This window comes from Microcaecilia unicolor, chromosome 2 (assembly GCF_901765095.1).
Source record: "Microcaecilia unicolor chromosome 2, aMicUni1.1, whole genome shotgun sequence".
NCBI classification, from domain to species: Eukaryota; Metazoa; Chordata; class Amphibia; order Gymnophiona; family Siphonopidae; genus Microcaecilia; species Microcaecilia unicolor.
In genome coordinates, this window is record NC_044032.1 from 549,791,959 (window position 1) to 549,812,173 (window position 20,215).

General features: G+C 45.2%; 1 protein-coding gene across 1 annotated transcript in view; it reads right to left on the reverse strand.

The window, feature by feature from the left end:
• CORIN (corin, serine peptidase) overlaps positions 1-20,215 on the reverse strand; it is a 346,959-nt gene that overhangs the window by 17,292 nt on the left and 309,452 nt on the right. Inside the window, exons 18-19 of the mRNA XM_030191349.1 lie at positions 12,993-13,042; positions 450-624 (exon numbers count right to left, since the gene is read on the reverse strand). Of these exons, the coding sequence (XP_030047209.1) occupies positions 450-624; positions 12,993-13,042 (225 nt within the window). The remainder of the gene's footprint in view (positions 1-449; positions 625-12,992; positions 13,043-20,215) is intronic.

Consider the following 20,215-nt stretch of genomic DNA (forward strand, 5'->3'; position numbering starts at 1 on the left):
TAGAAAGTGGCCTTAGCGTGTGCAACAAGGGTGTGCTAAGGCCACTTTTTTCCTCCACCTTTGTAAAAGTACCACTTTATCTAGTTCTCTATTCAATTAGTGATCTAAATATCGCCACCAACCAGTTAGGACATCTGGGTCCGTGCTGAATTTGGATATTCCACACAGCCACTATCCGAGCCCTAGCTCCAAATATCTAGTAGCATGTTAACTGCAGTTAAATATTGGGCCTATTGCTTTCAACCACTATTCTTTCTGTGGTATTGTTGTTTTGCAATGTATAGTTTCAGGCATTAATGCTTCTTTCTAGTAACTGCATTTTGCCATCAGAGAAAAAGGTAGATGTGATCTCATATGGATAATTCTTATGACTTTCTAATCATAAAAGCTCACAAATCTGCAATTATTCCTGTGGTTAATAATAACAAAAATGCTTCATTTAGTCTTACCCTTCAAAGCAGTGTGCCACAGTCAAGACCCATTTCTTCCCAATCAGGACACAACCACAGATATGCCCACTTGGCTCGCTTTGTAGTGAACACTGCCATGGCCAACGGCCTGGTCGACTGGTCCTGCCACCGAGGATTCGCTTATTCATACGAGCTGCAGGACGGCGCCCACAGTCTAGAAAGGATTGGACAGAATGTACAGAGACTGCTTTATTGAAAAATATTAACAAAACCTGGAGTTGACCATCAGGATAGGCTTTAACATTTTATTTAACACAAAGGATATTGGTTTGGAAAAAAAACAAGTTTGATTATACAGTACAAGGACAATTCTATAACTAGGTGACTGCGGTTACACGTCCCTTGCATGCAAAAATGTAAAGAAATTAGCACTGATACATGTAAGCACTGTTCCCTGTAAGTGGAGTGGGAATCCTCCAATTGCATTGCTGCCAGTAGGGGGTGGTGCTTTGATACTGTGTTTTCAATTGCTAGAGGCAGGCAGGTTCCCTGGAGTCCTAAAGAGCTTGTTGTCCCTCACTATTGAAAAAATGATAGTGAAACAGCACCACCCACTGGCAGGACTGTAGGTGGAGGACATGTAAATGCAAGGGGGCGTGTACATGGGAAGAGAATGGGTGGGGCTCATAGTTACACATGTAAATAACAGAATACTGTAAGTTATGCAAGCCTCTACTGCATTTATGTTAATACCGTTATGCCAGGATTATGGTTGGTGTAACTTTGGCTGCGTAAATGTTAGTCGAGCCAATGCTAGGTTACACTAGTCTTCTATGATCAAATTATATGTAGTGACAGCAGCTGGCCTTACGGAATTTAAAGGGGGGTTGGACAGATTCCTGAGGGAAAAGTCCATTGAGGATTATTAATTTATTTTTGGGAGGGGGTGCGGGGTTCTTGAAACCTGGATTGGCCGCTGTCGGAGACAGGATGCTGGGCTTGATGGACCCTTGGTCTTTTCCCAGTATGGCAGTGCTTATGTACTTATGTACTTATGACTACTCCCAGCACTAAAATAATTTCAACTCAATTCACATTTCACAACTTGTGTGTCACTTCTTCATAAATCTTATACATTACGGAAAGAAAAAGTTTTGAGGACCAGTCAGTGGTGGTTGTTTCCCTAAAGTAACTTATTGGGAAAAACAATGAGCCCACCAAATATTGTCATCAGTCCAGGTTTATACTTATAGTTTTATACTGCCTTCTCTTTATACTGTTTTCTCAATGAAAAAAATATGCATCCCTATATCTGCAATTCATGAGGAAATTCAAAGAAAACTTGCATCAAAATTCAACTTATCTTGTTTTATGTTGTTTGCCAATAGAGGCAGAGGAAACGCCTTCACTAAAAACTCATTCAACAGTCATCAGGAGAGCACCGCCGACATAACTATGTTTTGCCATCTGCCTCAGGGCACTCAGTCTCCTTTGCTGTCTAACTTTCACATTTTTGATGAAAGTAGTCATAATTTGATAAGTTTCAGGTTCCCCTGCTATTAAGAGGTTTTGGTTGGACCTGCAATATACAGTATTCGATAATGGCATCTGGGCACCGAGATGTCATTATAGAATAGTTTCTCACCATGCTGCATCAGGGCACCTAACAGCAGGCACCCAGTTACAGAATTGCTCCCTAGATGCAGAAGCAGAACACTAACGTTATTCAATTATGAGGCCTATAGTATTTACGAAAGCCTGAATCAATGTGTGACAACTTGTGTTTAAGCATTTTTATAAATAGGCCTCCCAGTTTGGTAAACTATAATATCTGCAGAAAAATTAACTGCTCCTGGGGAAAAGGTCATTTGATGAGTCAGGATTCAAACTCAAGAAATCTGTTATTACAAATGACTTGCATCAGAAATTTTCTTCATATACAGCTATAAATTTCAATCTAGATTTAGGACTCAGAACACAAGAAATTATTCTCTGAAGACAAGCAAATTCACCAAGTTGCACAAGTGGGTTATAAGACTTTGCTCAGTACCAAATGTGCACAAATCTTCCAGATAGTTCTGGAAAGACAACAGCATTTCATTACCTATGTTAAGAAGTGCCTGGGCTGCAGTACTTTTGGTTCACTTAAACCACTGGATATGTTTCTATTTTTTCAAGGCATTGCATAGCTTGAGAAGTGATCCTTCTTTCCTTCTGGAACTCCACTAAAAACTTCTAGAATTGCCCTTCCTATGCTTTTTTAAAAAATGAATCATCATTACCAGTAGGCCTGATACTCAAATTTCCTACTCAGGTTCTTCCATCAAGAAAAAAGTTTCATTATTTGACATTGCCTTATTGACTTTGTTTGCAATGTCTGAACAGCAGGTCAGTGGCTTACTATTCTGTGCCAAGTGTAAACCCCAAGGGCCAGATTCTCTATAAAAAATCTGCACACTAAACTTTCTGCATAAGCGTATTCTAAAAACAGCACCTAGATTTATGCGTGGTATATAGAATACGCTTAGTTGATATCCCAGCACTTAAGATGTGTATCAATTTACACCAGTGAAAACAAGGCATAAATCCCTGTGCACAGATTTACACGCACTGGGCTATATTCTAAAACTACGTGTGTAAATTTTGGAATGCCAACAAAATGCCCATTTTCCCGCCCATAGCCACACCCCTTTTGAACTGCACACATTAGAATTTAGGCACGGTTTGTTACAGAATACACTTAGCGAGTTATGAGTATAAATTCTAATTATTGCCAATTAGTGCTCATTATTGCTTGTTAAGTGCTGCTGTCAACGCTGATTAGTTTGTTAAGCCAATTAAGTTACCCATGTTGTTATAGAATATGCCTGGATTTCAGCACGGGTCTCTAGGTGTGCAATATAGAATCTGGGGGCAAAGGGGTAATTCCCTATAGGTTGCAACTTAGAAAGTGCATACTTATAATGTGACTCAGTGTGGTGCATTTTTCCATTCCTCTATAAACAGATTCAGCTTCATCCATTTTGCTAGGTAAGCAACGGTATGTGGATAATGGTGCATGTAGGGGCTGAAGGATAGTAAAGATTGATATATGAGACATTTTTGTGGTTAGGGATATATGTTACTTCTATGTATGTAGAGAATGTATGAGCCTCTTGCAATATATCTCTTTTTATGTGTCTGTATGAGGCTGATAAATGGAGGGTTTATGTGAGGAAGTCTGTGTGTGTGGGTGGAAAGTAGTGGCATTTAGGGGGAGTATATGTGAAGAGTTTGGGTGTAGGAGGGACTGAAATAGAGGGGTGTGTGTTTCTGAGAGTATCTGAGAAAATGTAGGTGAGACTGAGCTGGAATTTTCTCCACCTACCTGCACTTTCCTCCTTTCCCCATATTTCAACCATTCTACTCTTTTCCTCCTCTTCGTCTGCTTCTGCCTCCCTCTTATATTTCTGTGAAGAAACAGTGTGTTTTAAGCAGTGGCATAGCCAAGGGTGGGCTTGGGTGGGCCCAGGCCCACCCACTTTGGGCTCAGGCCCACCTAGTACCAGCATAGCTATAATGTGGCTGGCAGGGATCCCCAAGCCCCAACAGCTGAACTCCCAACAACTGTCCCTCCTGCATACCTTGTAAATAGCAGATCTTCGCCTGCAGTGAGCAGTGACTGATGCATACCGCTCGCACCGGCCCCATAGCCTTTGCTCTGATGTATTCTTGCCTAGGCAGAAACAGGAAGTTGCATCAGAGGGAAGGGTATGGAGCCAACATCAGCTGTGTGTATTAGTTGCTGCCTGTTGCCGGTGAAAATCTGCTATTTAAAAGGTATGCAGGAGAGGGAGGATATTTGAGAGACCATGTGGCATGCAGGTGAGAGGAGAGACCACAACATCTGTGGGATGAGGCGGGGTTCTTCTGCCCACCCATCTTGGGCCCAGGCCCACCCAAAATTGGGTGTCTGGCTATGCCCCTGGTTTTAAGCCTGTAAAATGTATTGGATATTTTCCTGCATTGATTATGTTCTGAAGTGTATTTCTCCTATTTGGCCAACAGGTGGTGTTTCTTTGCTGTAAAGCTGTTTCAGAGAACTGAGTGTTTTTTCTTTAGTTTGACACAAACAGGAAGAAAGTAGCAGTATATATTTGAAATCTTGTTGACTGGGCTCTGATTGGCCCAGGAGCTCATCTCATTAGGTCTGTACTGGTTTTGAGTTCAGTTTCAGCCCGGAAGGAAAGAGAGACAGATCTCTTTGCTGAGTCTGGGTGAACTATTACTACTACTACTAATCATTTTATAGTGCTACTAGACATACGCAGTGCTGTACACATTATATGCAGGTACTTTCTCTGTCCCTAGAGGGCTCATAATCTAAGCTTTTGTACCTGGAGCAATGGAGGATTAAGTGACTTGCCCAAGGTCAAAAGAAGCTGCAGTGGGAATTGAAACCAGGTTGCCAGGATCAAAGCCCCCTGCACTAACCATTAGGCCACTCCTTCCCAGGTACTCTTTAGACAATATATAGATGTTTAGTTAGTGTTAAAACTATTTCAGTTATCTGTTATTGTTTGCTATTTGCACAGTTTTTGTTCATTGTTCCAGTGTGAGAATAAAACATTTCTTTGTTCGTTCTGCCTGTATGGACTGATAAAGAATCCTGGTGGTTTGTGTGTTGGGTCTGTGAGTGCTTTCTGGGAACTGTGGGACCACTGGAATTGTGGCTCCAGTAACCTAGAAATCACTGGGGATAATTTGAGAATGGGAGACTTGTCCAGAGGCGGTTGTGATCCAGTCAGCGGGAGGAGGGTGCTAGTGTAGAGCACGAGCGGCAGGTGCAGGCGAATCTGAGCTATACTGGGGATAAACCCTCTAAGTGGCCGCAGGGTAACCCCAGGCGGGTGGCTAGGTGTTTCATGACAGCTTCCATCCTTCTTTTACCTCTCCTCTTCCTCCCACCGCTACTTTACTGCCCTGCCAGTTCAGTGCTGCTGGGAGAGATTGGGAGAGGGAGCAGGAGGGGGAAGATGGAAGAAGGGTGTGTCCCTTGGGTCTCTGCTGGCAGAGGTAGAAGAGGAAGGACTTCAGCTGCTGTTGCCAATACTGCATCTTTGGGTAGTGGAGTCTTACTTCCCGATCACCCCCTCTGCTTTAGTTCCTGCCTGGCTCCTGAGTAGGAATGTGCATTCTTTGCCATTCAATGGCTCATCAACATACCTTAAATTTAGTGCATATATGTTAACCTATGAATTAGTCTGATCAATTAACCCATAACAAAACCAGTTTTAACGAGCATTAAGAAATGTTTTATTGAATCAAATGTGTGAAATAAACCAAAAATGTGTCTGAATATTATGACAAAAATGCCAAACAAACCAAAATCAAACTGAAATGTTTTCCTAGTGAACATCTCTGCTGTGGAGTCTTTAACTGGTGGAGGAGTGGGAACCTTCGTTAGCTCTTCAGGGCCCTGTTTACTAAGGTGCACTAGAATTTTTAGCGCACACTAAAAACGCTAGCACGCCTACAGCGCGGCTTAGTAAACAAGGCCCTCAGTGCCTGCCAGTGGAGGGTTCAAACTTCCTCCTGCTCTTCATTTACTACAGCCATGGTCATTGCCACTTTTCACTGGTTCTTACATCTATGCTGCTGCACTTTCTACCGGAACAAGTGTGTGAAAATTTGCCTGTTCACCAGCACAAGTTCAGATCACTTTTCTCCAGCACAGCGTTTGGAAAACTCCTCTGGCCCTTTAACAGCTACTTTTGTAGCTCACCACTAATCTATTACTGCCCATGCACTTCTGCAATTAAACCCCATGCATATGGACAGATAGACAGACTGATTGATAGGCCAAGGATTGCCATTAGGTGATATCATTGAAGCAAAATGTGTCTTAAAATGGCTTGTAAAACGTGGACTATATTATTTAGTGAAGTTTTTTTTAACTTAATTAACTGAGTTGTCCAGTGCAATCAGCTTGTAATAGAGAATGTAATGTTTTATAACAGGTACAGTGTAACTCAATACAACTAAAACATTTTATACTTTCTCATAAATGTAAGAAAAATGGATGGAAAGAACAAGGGAACGCATTATATTATTTTTATATATCCTTACACAGCATGATAATATTCCCTAAGCACCAACATTTTATTTCTAAGGAGCGTTCAGAAGCAGCAGCATACATTCATTGTTATTAACCTATAAATCAACGTAAAACACATTAACCTGCCCATTGTTAAAATTATCCAATGACATTCACAGATGCTCCCTAACAGATTGGAGTAATAAAAATGTAAGAGATAAAACAGATGCAAATTCTCATAAACCACAAGGAAAAGGCAAAACAAGGATCAGACTTTTAATATATCTCTGTCTAGAACAGTCTAGCTACTGATGCTGATCTCTCTCATTCTTTCTTTTTAACCTTTATCTAGAGGATAAAACTTTCACTGCCAAAATTCCTGCAGAACTGAAAATTCACAAGCACATTTTGCTGTGATCTTAGCAAAACTATATTTTTACCGTAGGTTACCCAATCCTAAGGTGATTAATAATAAGGACTACATAGAGTAGTACTTTAATATTACATCAAGCAGTGAATACAAGGCACCCTCTCTGGTAAGAGCTGGCTCTCTTATTTTGAGGACTAATTATAGGCCACGTCCCTGGATTAAAATTCAGACTGGATAAAATGGGATTGGAAAAACAGAGGGCACATCATTAAATATGGTCATTTATCTATGTAATGCATGGCATCAATAGAAACAGCAGTAATATATTTTGTGATAGAGAAACAAGGGTGGACGGTAAGTTTGGCGACTTATAAAATACTGGATTGTGTTGTACTTAACATAGTTTTGATTTCTAGCTTTTCACAAGCCTATATTTCAATAAAGGTTTCCTGGCAGAAAAAAATCTTTGGCAAATTAGTTTTACTCGGTGGCAGATTTATACCCCATCTTTCATTAGGCATGTGGACAACTGTTGGCCCTACCCCCAATGTGCCATGTGGCCTGATGTTGGCAACTATCCTGCAGACTGGTACAGTCAGAACAAAATGGCTACTAGATTCTGCAGTTCAACATGGTCCTTTTAGTTTAAAAATCAATATGGAAGAACAGCAACCATAGTGGCAAGTCTGTTGTCTTCAAAATTGTCAATTTGAAGATGCCAGTTTGTGATGACTCACTTTTGTTCTCTGTTCATTATATACTTTTAATCAGCCTCAGTTTGCTGATCACATGAGCTCGATGCTCATTATTGTAAAAGCATAAATTGATTTTATTGACCCTGACTAAGGTGCTTGACATGTTTTGCGTACCCTGTAGTTTGGCAGCATTTGGAAAGACCGCACTATGAAAGTTGTATGTTCTGTGAGTGATTGTTTTATTTATTGTTTTATTTTTGTGCTTTGTTTTTGAAAAATGTTCATAGCTCCCTGAAGCAGTGATTAAACCATTTTTAAAGAGGAGGTTTTATATGTCAGTGATAGCATCTGAGCCACTGTTCACATTTGCAGTCCATGCTTTTTGAGCCAGCTTCAACATTTGTCATTTGAGCTCTGTGAGTCTTTCTCCTCCTCTCTAATACTTATTCAGTAGATAGAAATTTGGTTATACAAGGAGGAGCTTTCTCTATAGATCCTGATTTGTTGGTCAATACTCCACACTTCTTCCATTTAGCCATAGTAGGTGCTAAGTCATAGGATGAGAAGGTAAAAACATGCTTATGCAGCATTACCCACATGAGAGTATTACCCATCAGGTGTGTGCTGAGGGACAAAAGCTTGAGGACCCTCGATCTACAGTGGTGGAAATAAGTATTTGATCCCTTGCTGATTTTGTAAGTTTGCCCACTGACAAAGACATGAGCAGCCCATAATTGAAGGGTAGGTTATTGGTAACAGTGAGAGATAGCACATCACAAATTAAATCCGGAAAATCACATTGTGGAAAGTATATGAATTTATTTGCATTCTGCAGAGGGAAATAAGTATTTAATCCCCCACCAACCAGTAAGAGATCTGGCCCCTACAGACCAGGTAGATGCTCCAAATCAACTCGTTACCTGCATGACAGACAGCTGTCGGCAATGGTCACCTGTATGAAAGACACCTGTCCACAGACTCAGTGAATCAGTCAGACTCTAACCTCTACAAAATGGCCAAGAGCAAGGAGCTGTCTAAGGATGTCAGGGACAAGATCATACACCTGCACAAGGCTGGAATGGGCTACAAAACCATCAGTAAGACGCTGGGCGAGAAGGAGACAACTGTTGGTGCCATAGTAAGAAAATGGAAGAAGTACAAAATGACTGTCAATCGACAAAGATCTGGGGCTCCACGCAAAATCTCACCTCGTGGGGTATCCTTGATCATGAGGAAGGTTAGAAATCAGCCTACAACTACAAGGGGGGAACTTGTCAATGATCTCAAGGCAGCTGGGACCACTGTCACCACGAAAACCATTGGTAACACATTACGACATAACGGATTGCAATCCTGCAGTGCCCGCAAGGTCCCCCTGCTCCGGAAGGCACATGTGACGGCCCGTCTGAAGTTTGCCAGTGAACACCTGGATGATGCCGAGAGTGATTGGGAGAAGGTGCTGTGGTCAGATGAGACAAAAATTGAGCTCTTTGGCATGAACTCAACTCGCCGTGTTTGGAGGAAGAGAAATGCTGCCTATGACCCAAAGAACACCGTCCCCACTGTCAAGCATGGAGGTGGAAATGTTATGTTTTGGGGGTGTTTCTCTGCTAAGGGCACAGGACTACTTCACCGCATCAATGGGAGAATGGATGGGGCCATGTACCGTACAATTCTGAGTGACAACCTCCTTCCCTCCGCCAGGGCCTTAAAAATGGGTCGTGGCTGGGTCTTCCAGCACGACAATGACCCAAAACATACAGCCAAGGCAACAAAGGAGTGGCTCAGGAAGAAGCACATTAGGGTCATGGAGTGGCCTAGCCAGTCACCAGACCTTAATCCCATTGAAAACTTATGGAGGGAGCTGAAGCTGCGAGTTGCCAAGCGACAGCCCAGAACTCTTAATGATTTAGAGATGATCTGCAAAGAGGAGTGGACCAAAATTCCTCCTGACATGTGTGCAAACCTCATCATCAACTACAGAAGACGTCTGACCGCTGTGCTTGCCAACAAGGGTTTTGCCACCAAGTATTAGGTCTTGTTTGCCAGAGGGATTAAATACTTATTTCCCTCTGCAGAATGCAAATAAATTCATATACTTTCCACAATGTGATTTTCCGGATTTAATTTGTGATGTGCTATCTCTCACTGTTACCAATAACCTACCCTTCAATTATGGGCTGCTCATGTCTTTGTCAGTGGGCAAACTTACAAAATCAGCAAGGGATCAAATACTTATTTCCACCACTGTATATGGAGTGTATTGGCATCTACTACTACTACTACTTAACATTTCTAAAGCGCTACTAGGGTTACGCAGCACTATACAATTTAACATAGGACAGTCCCTGCTCAAAGAGCTTACAATCTAAAAGACACGTGAACAGTCAGTCTGATAGGGGCAGTCAAATTGGGGCAGTCTGGATTTCCTGAAAGAATATGGAACAAAGAACACTCTGGGGCTCATTTTCAGAGCAGTTAGACTTACAGTTCTATAGGTTACTATGAAGCATATTTTCAAAGGACTTAGACTTACAAAGTTACATAGCAACCTATGGAACAAAGTGCTTTAAAAATGAAGCCCCTATGTAACTAAGTCTAAGTGCTTTGAAAATACACCTCTCTGTGTATTTGATTTATTACCTGATAGTGGTGATATAAGAAACTTACAATTCTGAATGTGTTGACATAATTCAACTCATACGAATTCATCACTGCTCTGCTTATTTTCACTTGTATCAGTAGCATAGTAGACAGTGGTAGATACACTATCTGAGTCATCTACTCTAACTTGTTTCCATCTAAACTGCTTACTCCTGGAGGAATTGTGTGCAATGGGGCTGGAGGTTGGGAGGCGGGGATAGTGCTGGGCAGACTTATACGGTCTGTGCCAGAGCCAGTGGTGGGAGGCAGGGATAGTGCTGGGCAGACTTATACGGTCTGTGCCAGAGCCGGTGATGGGAGGCGAGACTGGAGGTTGGGAGGCAGGGTTAGTGCTGGGCAGACTTATACGGTCTGTGCCAGAGCCGGTGGTGGGAGGCAGGGATAGTGCTGGGCAGACTTATACGGTCTGTGCCAGAGCCGGTGGTGGGAGGCAGGGCTGGTGGTTGGGAGGCGGGGATAGTGCTGGGCAGACTTATACGGTCTGTGCCCTGAAGAGCACAGGTACAAATCAAAGTAGGGTATACACAAAAAGTAGCACACATGAGTTGTCTTGTTGGGCAGACTGGATGGACCATGCAGGTCTTTTTTCTGCCGTCATCTACTATGTTACTATGTTACTATGAGTTAGGTGCCGAACGCAGCATTGAAGAGGTGGGCTTTAAGCAAAGACTTGAAGATGAGCAGGGAGGGGGCTTTGCGTAAGGGCTCGGGAAGGTTGTTCCAAGCATAGGGTGAGGCGAGGCAGAATGAGCGGAGCCTGGAGTTGGCGGTGGTGGAGAAGGGTAATGAGAGGAGGGATTTGTCCTGTGAACGGAGGTTTTGGGCATGAACGTAAGGGGAGATGAGGGTAGAGAGATAGTGAGGGGCAGCAGACTGAGTGCATTTGTAGGTAAGAAGGAGAAGCTTCAACTGAATGTGGTATCTGATTGGAAGCCAGTGAAGTGACCTGAGGAGAGGGGTGATATGAGTATATCAGTTCTGGCGGAATATAAGACGTACAGCAGAGTTCTGAACAGATTGAAGGGGGGATAGGTAGCTAAGTGGGAGGCCAGTGAGGAGTAAGTTGCAGTAGTCAAGGCGAGAGGTAATGAGAGCGTGGACGAGAGTTTGGGTGGTGTGTTCAGAGAGGAAAGGGCGAATTTTGCTGATGTTAAAGAGGAAGAAGCGATATATCTTGGCTATCTGCTGGATATGCGCAGAGAAGGAGAGGGAGGAGTCAAAGATGACTCCAAGGTTGCGGGCAGATGAGACGGGGAGGATGAGGGTGTTATCAACTGAGATAGAAAGTGGAGGAAGAGGAGAAGCGGGTTTTGGTGGAAAGACGATGAGCTCGGTCTTGGACATGTTCAGTTTCAGGTGGCGGTTGGACATCCAGGCAGCAATGTCGGATAAGCAGGCTGATACCTTGGCCTGGGTCTCCGCAGTGATGTCTGGTGTGGAGAGATACAGCTGGGTGTCATCAGCATAGAGATGATACTGGAAACCATGAGATGAGATCAGGGAGCCCAGGGAAGAGGTGTAGATTGAGAAGAGAAGGGGTCCAAGGACAGATCCCTGGGGAACACCAACAGATAGCGGGATGGGGGTGGAGGAGGATCCATGAGAGTGGACTCTGAAGGTGCGGTGGGAGAGATAGGAGGAGAACCAGGAGAGGACAGAGCCCTGGAACCCAAATGAGGACAGTGTGGCAAGAAGTAAATCATGATTGACAGTGTCAAAAGCGGCAGATAGATCGAGGAGGATGAGGATGGAGTAGTGGCCTCTGGATTTGGCAAGGAACAGGTCATTACAGACTTTAGAGAGTGCTGTTTCTGTTAAATGTAGAGGGCGAAAACCGGATTGAAGTGGATGGAGGATAGCATGAGAGGAGAGAAAATCAAGGCAGCGGCTGTGAACGGCGCGCTCAAGTATTTTGGAGAGGAAGGGTAGGAGGGAGATGGGGCGGTAGTTGGAGGGACAGGTAGGGTCAAGTGATGTTTTTTTGAGGAGAAGTGTAACTACGGCATGCTTGAAGGTGTCAGGGACAGTTGCAGTGGAGAGAGAGAGGTTGAGGATATGACAGATGGCGGGGGTGACAGTATGAGAGATGATGTTAAGTAGGTTGGTGGGGATGGGATCAGAAGAGCAGGTGGTGGATTTCGAGGAGGAAAGAAGGCGAGCGGTTTCCTCCTCGGTGATGTCGGGAAAGGAGGAGAAGGAGGCCTGGGTTGATTGGTTGAGAGAGAGGGTTGAAGGGTGAAGAGGAGGAGATGGCTTGGTAGTGAACTCAAGATTGATCTTTTGCACCTTGTCGCGGAAGTAATCGGCCAGTGATTGAGGAGATTTGCAGATATAAACCAGACAGTCTTTTTAGTCCCCTTTATTATTGTTATTAATTTATTATTTGAAATCTCAAACTTGCTTTCTTTATTTCATGGCATTTATTGTTTTTCCAGATGCCTGCAAACTGCTTAGTATGTGATTAGCGATAGCTCATATAAATTCAAAACTTTACGGAATGCAACATTTATTAAACTTCAGTCAGTTGGGGTTTGAAACTGCCTGGAAGTCTCACTGTCAGCACCAAAGCTTCTCTTCTTTCTTTTAACTGGACCCCATGACAGTCTCATTACAGCAGATTTACAAGAGTATGGGATGTTAGCAAAGGCCACCCCGGATTAACTGAGATGCCAAAATCATTAGGCTTAAACTCGGTATTAATCCCTCCAATAAAATTCCTTTTATCACACTGTTAAGTGAACACAAATGTACCAGTGAATTAGATTCTTTCCCCTTACCTTCTTTTGTACAGAGAAGAGCAATCCTTTGTCTGCTTTGGCATAGTTGTCTGAATATAGAGAAAGAGAAAATCATTAAAAAATATATAATTACCTTTGCTCACCTTATACATATTTTCAACTACAGATTGAGCATAATAACATTATCGGTCTTATTTTCGAAAGTGATGGGCGCCCATATTTCGACCCAAATCGGGAGATGGGCACCCATCTCGCAAAGGCGCCCAAATCGGTATAATCGAAAGCCGATTTTGGTTGTCTTCAACGGCAATCTGTTGCGGAAATGGGCAAAGTAGACGGGGGAGTGTCAGAGGCGTGGTGAAGGCGGGACTGGGGCGTGTTTATTGGCCGAGGAGAGATGGGCGCCCTCAGCCGATAATTGAAAAAAGAAAGGCGTTTTTACCGCGAATTTGGGTCACTTTTTTTGGACCCTTTTTTTTCACGAACAAGTCCCAAAAAAGTGCCCTAAATGACCAGATGACCACCGGAGGGAATCGGGGATGACCACCCCTGACTTCCCCCAGTGGTCACTAACCCTCTCCCACCAAAAACAAAAACAACTTTAACAACTTTTTTCCAGCCTGTATGCCAGCCTCAAATGCCATACCCAGCTTCATCACAGCAGTATGCAGGTCCCTGGAGCAGTTGTTAGTGGGTGCAGTGGACTTCACCCAGGTGGACCCAGGCCCACCCCCCTCCCCCACCTGTTACACGTGGTGGTAAATGGGAGCACTCCAAACTGCCCCCAAAACCCACTGTACCCACATGTAGGTGTCCCCCTTCAGCCATAAGTACTACTACTACTACTTGATATTTCTAAAGCGCTACTAGGGTTACGCAGCGCTGTACAATGTGCTATGGTAATGGTGTAGAGTTGTGGGCACTGGGTTTTGGGGGGGATTTGGGGGCTCAGCACCCAAGGGAAGGGAGCTATGGAGTTGGGAGGTATTTAACTTTTTTTAAAATTGTTACAAGTGCCCCCTAGGGTGCCCGGTTGGTGTCCTGGCATGTGAGGGGGACCAGTGCACTACGAATCCTGGCCCCTCCTACGACCAAATGCCTTGGATTGTTCGTTTTTGAGCTGTGCGCCTTCGGCTTCCATTATTGCTGAAAAACGAAACCGCCCAGCTCAAATCCGCACAAATCTGATGCATTTGCCCGGCACAAACCGTATTATCGAAAAAAAGAGGGACGCCCATTTTTTTCGAAAATACAGTCTGTCCCGCCCCTTCACATACCCGTTCTTGGAGATAGACGCCCATGTAGATGGGCGTTTGCGTTCGATTATGCCTCTCTATGCCAACTTGTGACAAAGCACAACAAGAGCTGAGTTGTGACTTATACAACATGGAGACTAGGTTGGCCACATGGCTCTAGTTTTGCTGTCCAGGCTGGTCCAGTCCTGGCTTTATGCTATACCATACATAGGCATATAGGGAAATGAGAACTATAAGCACCTGCACACAATGGGATAAACCCTGGACCAGGTTTGCCGTACTAGTATGAAGGGAGCCCTTTGAAAACTATAATAGAGACCTTGTTACTTTTGGTTTTTCAACCCAGTCCTTGGGACGCACCTAACCATTCAGGTGAATTTCAGGATACCCACAATGAATATGCATGAAATAATGCTTGTACTACCTCCAATCTAGGCAAATCTCTCATGCATATTCATTATGGGTATTCTGAAACCCTGATTGGCTAGATGTGTTCCAAGGTCGGGTTGTGATCCTCTGGGCTAGAACCACTGAAATACCATAGCATGAAGACTTTCTCATCTGGTTGGTTTTACAGCGATAAAACCTTGTGGCTGAAGAATGTTTTGATTAATTTTTTTTTCTAATTCCAACAAACTTCAGCAATCTACATGACAATTACCAAAATTATTATTATTATTTTGCCATAATCACATAATAGTAGTAGAACGCTCTTAGTAAATTAGTCATTATGGACTAGATTCTATATATCACACCTAAAAATTCAGCACTGAAATAAAATTTGCTTAAGTTCATTCTATAAAGTACGCCTTTACACCAGCTTGCCGCAGAGCAATTCAGCTCTACCGCCAAGCTCCTGGGGAAGCCCGGCGGTAGTTCAAGCTCTTAGCACGTGCCGTTTTCAGCACTAGAAAATAGTTTTGTATTTGGAGCCCTTGCCGAAAATGGCACATGGTAGGAGCCAGGGGCGTATCTGCGTGGGGCCACAGGGGCCTGGGCCCCCGCAGATTTCGCCCTGGACCCCCCCTACTGCCGCCGTGGGTACCTTTGCTGGTGGGGGACTCCAACCCCCAACAGCCGAGGTCCGCTTCCTCCTGCCGCTGCGAGGTTTTTTAAGTTCATCGGGATTCGTCCTCCATCACTCTGTGCTGCTGTTCAAAGAAGCTGCTAGCTGAATGCAGTTTCGGACCAGGGTTGCCAGGTGGAAAATTTTTTTCCCACCCAAACCAGCCTAAATCCAGCCCAAAACCCGCCCAAACTCAAACCCCGCCCCTGACACCCCCACCCCCGCGTCATCACCCCTGCCCCCGCCGTCATCAACCCCACCCCCGCCGTCATCGGCCCCGCCTCCCCGTCACCAGCCCTGCCTCTCTTGTCATCGGCCCCGCCTCCCCCGTCATCGACCCCGCCCAGAACATCACTAACCCCGCCCAAAATGTCACTAACCCCGCCCCCCCGTGGCCAAAAAAAACGCCTGAAAATCGCCCAAAAGAAAAAAAAAGAAGCCCAAAAAACCGCAACCCGCCGCGGGCAAAAATTTCCCGCGGCGGGTCGCAGAAAACTGCCCAATTGGGCGGTAAAACCGCCCACCTGGCAACACTGTTTCGGACTGAGTCTGACGTCGCTGCTGCACGTTGTACATGAGTCTGACGTCCTGCACGTACAACGTGCAGCAGCGACGTCAAACTCAGTCCGAAACTGCATTCAGCTAGCAGCTTCTTTGAACAGCAGCACAGAGTGACGGAGGACGAATCCCAATGAAGAACTTAAAAAACCTCGCAGCGGCAGGAGGAAGCGGACCTCGGCTGGTGGAGGTTGGGGTCCCCCACCAGCAAAGGTACCCACGGCGGCAGGGGGGGTCGGAAATGGCGGCGGCGGCGGCTGGAGGGGGCTATAATGTGCCCCCTCACTCTGGCTTCGGCCCCCGCTACCGCCCCTGGTAGGAGCCAGATACGCCCCTGGTAGGAGCCAGAACTTCCGCCGGGCTCCCCCGGGAGTTTGGAGGTAGAGCCGAATTGCTGCATGGCAAGCTGGTGGTAGGCCCTCCATACGCTTGTAAAAGGGACCCTAAATCTAGCCCTACATTGTTAGTGCTTAGTGTGCAGGAGAGACTGGACCAGGGTGCAACTAGACAGAGAGGTGTGAAGCAGAGCCAGCGGTCTGCCAGTGACCTCCTTTTCCTCTTCTTTATCCCCCCCCCCCCCCTTTCCTATTGATTATTGTAGTTTTGTTTCGCATCTCTGTGCTTCCTTCCTCCTTTTGTTTGTTCTTCCTATTTATATTTCTTTTTGGATTTTATGAACCGCTCAGATGCTCCTTGATGGGGAGTATATCAAGTGTCTAATACAACTGAAACTTGCTGGCTCTTAGCAGCCTCTGCCGATTCATCCCTTGTGTTCCTGATATATCAAAGGTTTCTCTCATTTTCTTCTGATGGAGATATTCTTTAATAAAAATGGTCCATGTACACATTACGGTGTAAATTACAATGAAGAATTCTCTATTACCTTGAAACAAAGGCTGCTTTGTCTGGAATGAGTAACTGATTGAATTTCTGAGGATTTCCTCTTGGAGCAGGGAACTTTGCTGCAGTTCTAATAATTTTTCATGAGACACACTGGAATTTTACTTATAATCCTCCTTGCCATAATATGTGGCTCCACTGAAGTCCAGTGAAACTGATGTGCACAAGAGTCCTGGGTACCATATACAGTATGCAGTGCTTTTTTTGTAGAAAAAAAGGTGCCGGTACTCATTATGGCCGGGGTCACCACATATGACTCCACCCCTATGATAGCCACACCCACATTAGCCACACCCCTTATACCAGCCATGGCGCATATAAGCAGACATCATTGAAAATATACTAGTATAGGAGAAAAACTAACGTGATTTTTTTCATTATAAATAATTTCTGTAAGCTGTTACAGCTCCAGTATACCCAGTGCAAAATAAGACAGAAGATGTAAATTCTCAAATTGGACATATTCCAAACACTAAAATGAAAATAAAATGATTTTTTTTCTACCTTTGTTTTCTGGTGACATTGTTTTTCTATCCATATCCAGTCTCTGATTTTGCTGCTCTCTATCTGTTCTCTTAACTCCGTTTCCAGGGCTTTCTTTCCATTTATTTCTTTACTTTCCTCCTTTCTCCTTCATTTCTTGCCCTACATCCATAAGTAAAAACTGGGTACTCCTCCATGGAATTGACTGGAGGAGGTATAATGTGGATCCAGCTTTTGCCTATTTTCTCCATCCATGTGCAGTTTTTCTTCTCTCTTCCCTTTCCCTCATCTCCATCCATGTGTATCTTCTTTTTTCTTTCCTCCCCTCCATCCATGTCCAGCATTTCTCCTCTCTCTGCCCTCCCCTGTATCCATATAAAGTAATAATTCTCTCTCCTCTATCCAAGTCCAGCATTTCTTCTCTCTCGCCACCAACCCCTCCATCTATCCATGTCCAGCAATTCTCCTCTATCTCCTGATCTCCTCTCCATCTATTTCCAGCATTTCTCCTCTCTTTCCTGCCCTCCCCTTCCATTCATGTCCAGCATGGCTCCTCTCTCCCCTCCCCTCCCCTCCCATGTCCAGTGATTCTCCTCTGTCCCGTGTCCTCCCCTGCCATCCATGTCCAGCAATTCTCCTCTCTCCCCTTCCCTCCCCTGTCATTCATGTCCAGCAATTTTCTCTTCCCTGCCCTCCCCTCCATGTCCAGCATGTCTCCTCTCTCCCCTTCCCTCCATGTCCAGCAATTCTCTCTTCCCTGCCCTCCCCTCCCATCCATGTCCAGCGATTCTTTTCTCTCCCCTGCCCTCCCCTCCCATCGATGTCCAGCGATTCTTCTTCCCCCAGCCCATCCTCCTTCTCCCAGCCCATCCTCCTCCTCCACTGCCTGCCTGCCAGCCAGTGAAGCGATAAAGAAAGGCTGCCAGCATTGGACTAAGCAGCGTGAACGGTGCAGCGATTGAGAGAGGCTGGCAGTGTCGGAGTTTCCCTCTGCGAGTCCCGCCTATGCGGAAACAGGAAGTTGAAACAAAGTAGGCGGGACTCGCAAAGAGGGAAGCTCAGACGCTGCCAGCCTCTCTCAATTGCTGCACTGTTCGTGCTGCCGAGTCCATAAAAAACAGTAAGTAGGGGAGTGAGAGGAAGGGTACAGGACTCGCCGGGGAAAAAAAGGTGCCATTACACCATCTAACACTGTACGCAAAAATGTTTCTGTATAACAAATAGGTCACTGCACACTAGTAAGGACATACCCTACTTCCTGAGTCTTGTGGTATCAGAGTTTGATGAGACATACATTGGTGCTAAACTTACAGAACACGGAACATGTATACCTGCCTTTTACATGGTGTAAGTATTGCACCTAAATGTTGACACAGGGCCCTGTTTACTAAGCAGCATTATAGGCTCGTTAGCATCTTAACGCGCGTTAACCATGTACACACGTTAACTGTGTATGCGCCTACAATATCCCTTTAGGCATCTACACAGTTAATACACGCGCTAATTGTAGGCACGTTAAAAATGTTAACGTGCCTTAGTAAACAAGACCCTTAAAGTTAGGTAGTTATTTGGTAGTAATTAGATTTTGTGTATGCAGCTTCCTGTGTGCCATTCTATTACCCTGCACATCTAAATTCTCTAGCATGCAACTCAAAAGGGGCGGGGCCAGAGATGTTCCAAAAAATTGTATACAGAGTTATGAAATATTGCCATTCCTTCACCCAAATGGCAAGAATGGGGCACTAGCATTTATACCATGTTTCAGCTGGCATTTTATTTATTTATTACATTTGTACCCTGTGCTTTCCCACATAATGCAGACTCAATGCAGCTTACATAGTAATTTGAAATACAAAGTTAAGAATAGAATTTTCAATAAACAGTAGTAAAACAATGTAAAGTCAGGCTTAGTAGCGTATGATAAGTTGAGCTACATAATATATGACTAGGATAAAAGAGGGTAGACAGGATAGGTGTCACGGTTGTGGCCATGCCGCGGGTCTACACTCACCTCTCCTTCCAGTGACCAGGTCCTGTGGCTGCTGTGGACTGCCTTCTCCTAAACATGTTCCAGAGATCATTCTAGTCTTATTCTGATGTTCCAGCATTCTAGCCTCGCTTTGGTGTTCTTGCAGCCAAGCCTTGCTCTGGTGTTCCTGCTGCCAAGCCTCATTCTTACTCGTGACATCATCAGTAAATGCCTTTATAAAGCGCCTAGAAACCTTCATGCTTTGCCTTTGTAACAGAGGTCTTCAGACGAGTTCCTGTCTGTGTGTGCTTGTTGCACGTCTGTCCTGTTTGTTCTAACCTTGCCTGCCTTCAGCTTCAGTTCCAGTCCTGCTTGCTCCCAGGGCCGCCGAGAGGGGGGGATAGGGGGAACAAAATTCCCCAGGCCTCCGGGGGGGGGGGGGGGGGCCGGCGCCACTGCCATAGTCCAGCTTGCCCGCCCTCCGTCGCTCCCTGGCATTGAACTTAAGCGCCTCACCTTTGAAAGTGCAGCAAGCAGCAGCAGACCACTCCTTCCTTTCGTGTCCTGCCCTCGCCTGACGTTACTTCCGCGAGGGTGGGACACGGAAGGAAGAAGTGGTCTGCTGCTGCTTGCTGCGCTTTCGAAGGTGAGGCGCTTAAGGTCAATGCAGAGGGCCCAGGGGTGGAGAGAGGGCCCGGTGGAGGGGGGGCCCGGCGACTTTGGGTGGGGGGGCCCGGGGCGGCCTTGTTCTGGGCCTGGCCCAGTCTCTCGGCAGCCCTGCTTGTTCCAGCCCTACCTGCCTTCAGCTTCAGTTCAGTCCTGCTTGTTCCAGCCCTACCTGACCAGCCTCAGTTCAGTCCTGCTTGTTCCAGTCCTTCCTGCCTTCTGCTTCAGCTCCACTTCTGCTTGTTCCAGTCCTGCCTGTTTCCAGCTTCAATTCCAGTCCTGATTGTAGCTTCAATTCCAGTCCTGATTGTACCAGTCCTTTCTGTTTCAGTCTTGATCTCTGTTTGGATGGTTCTCCTGCTGC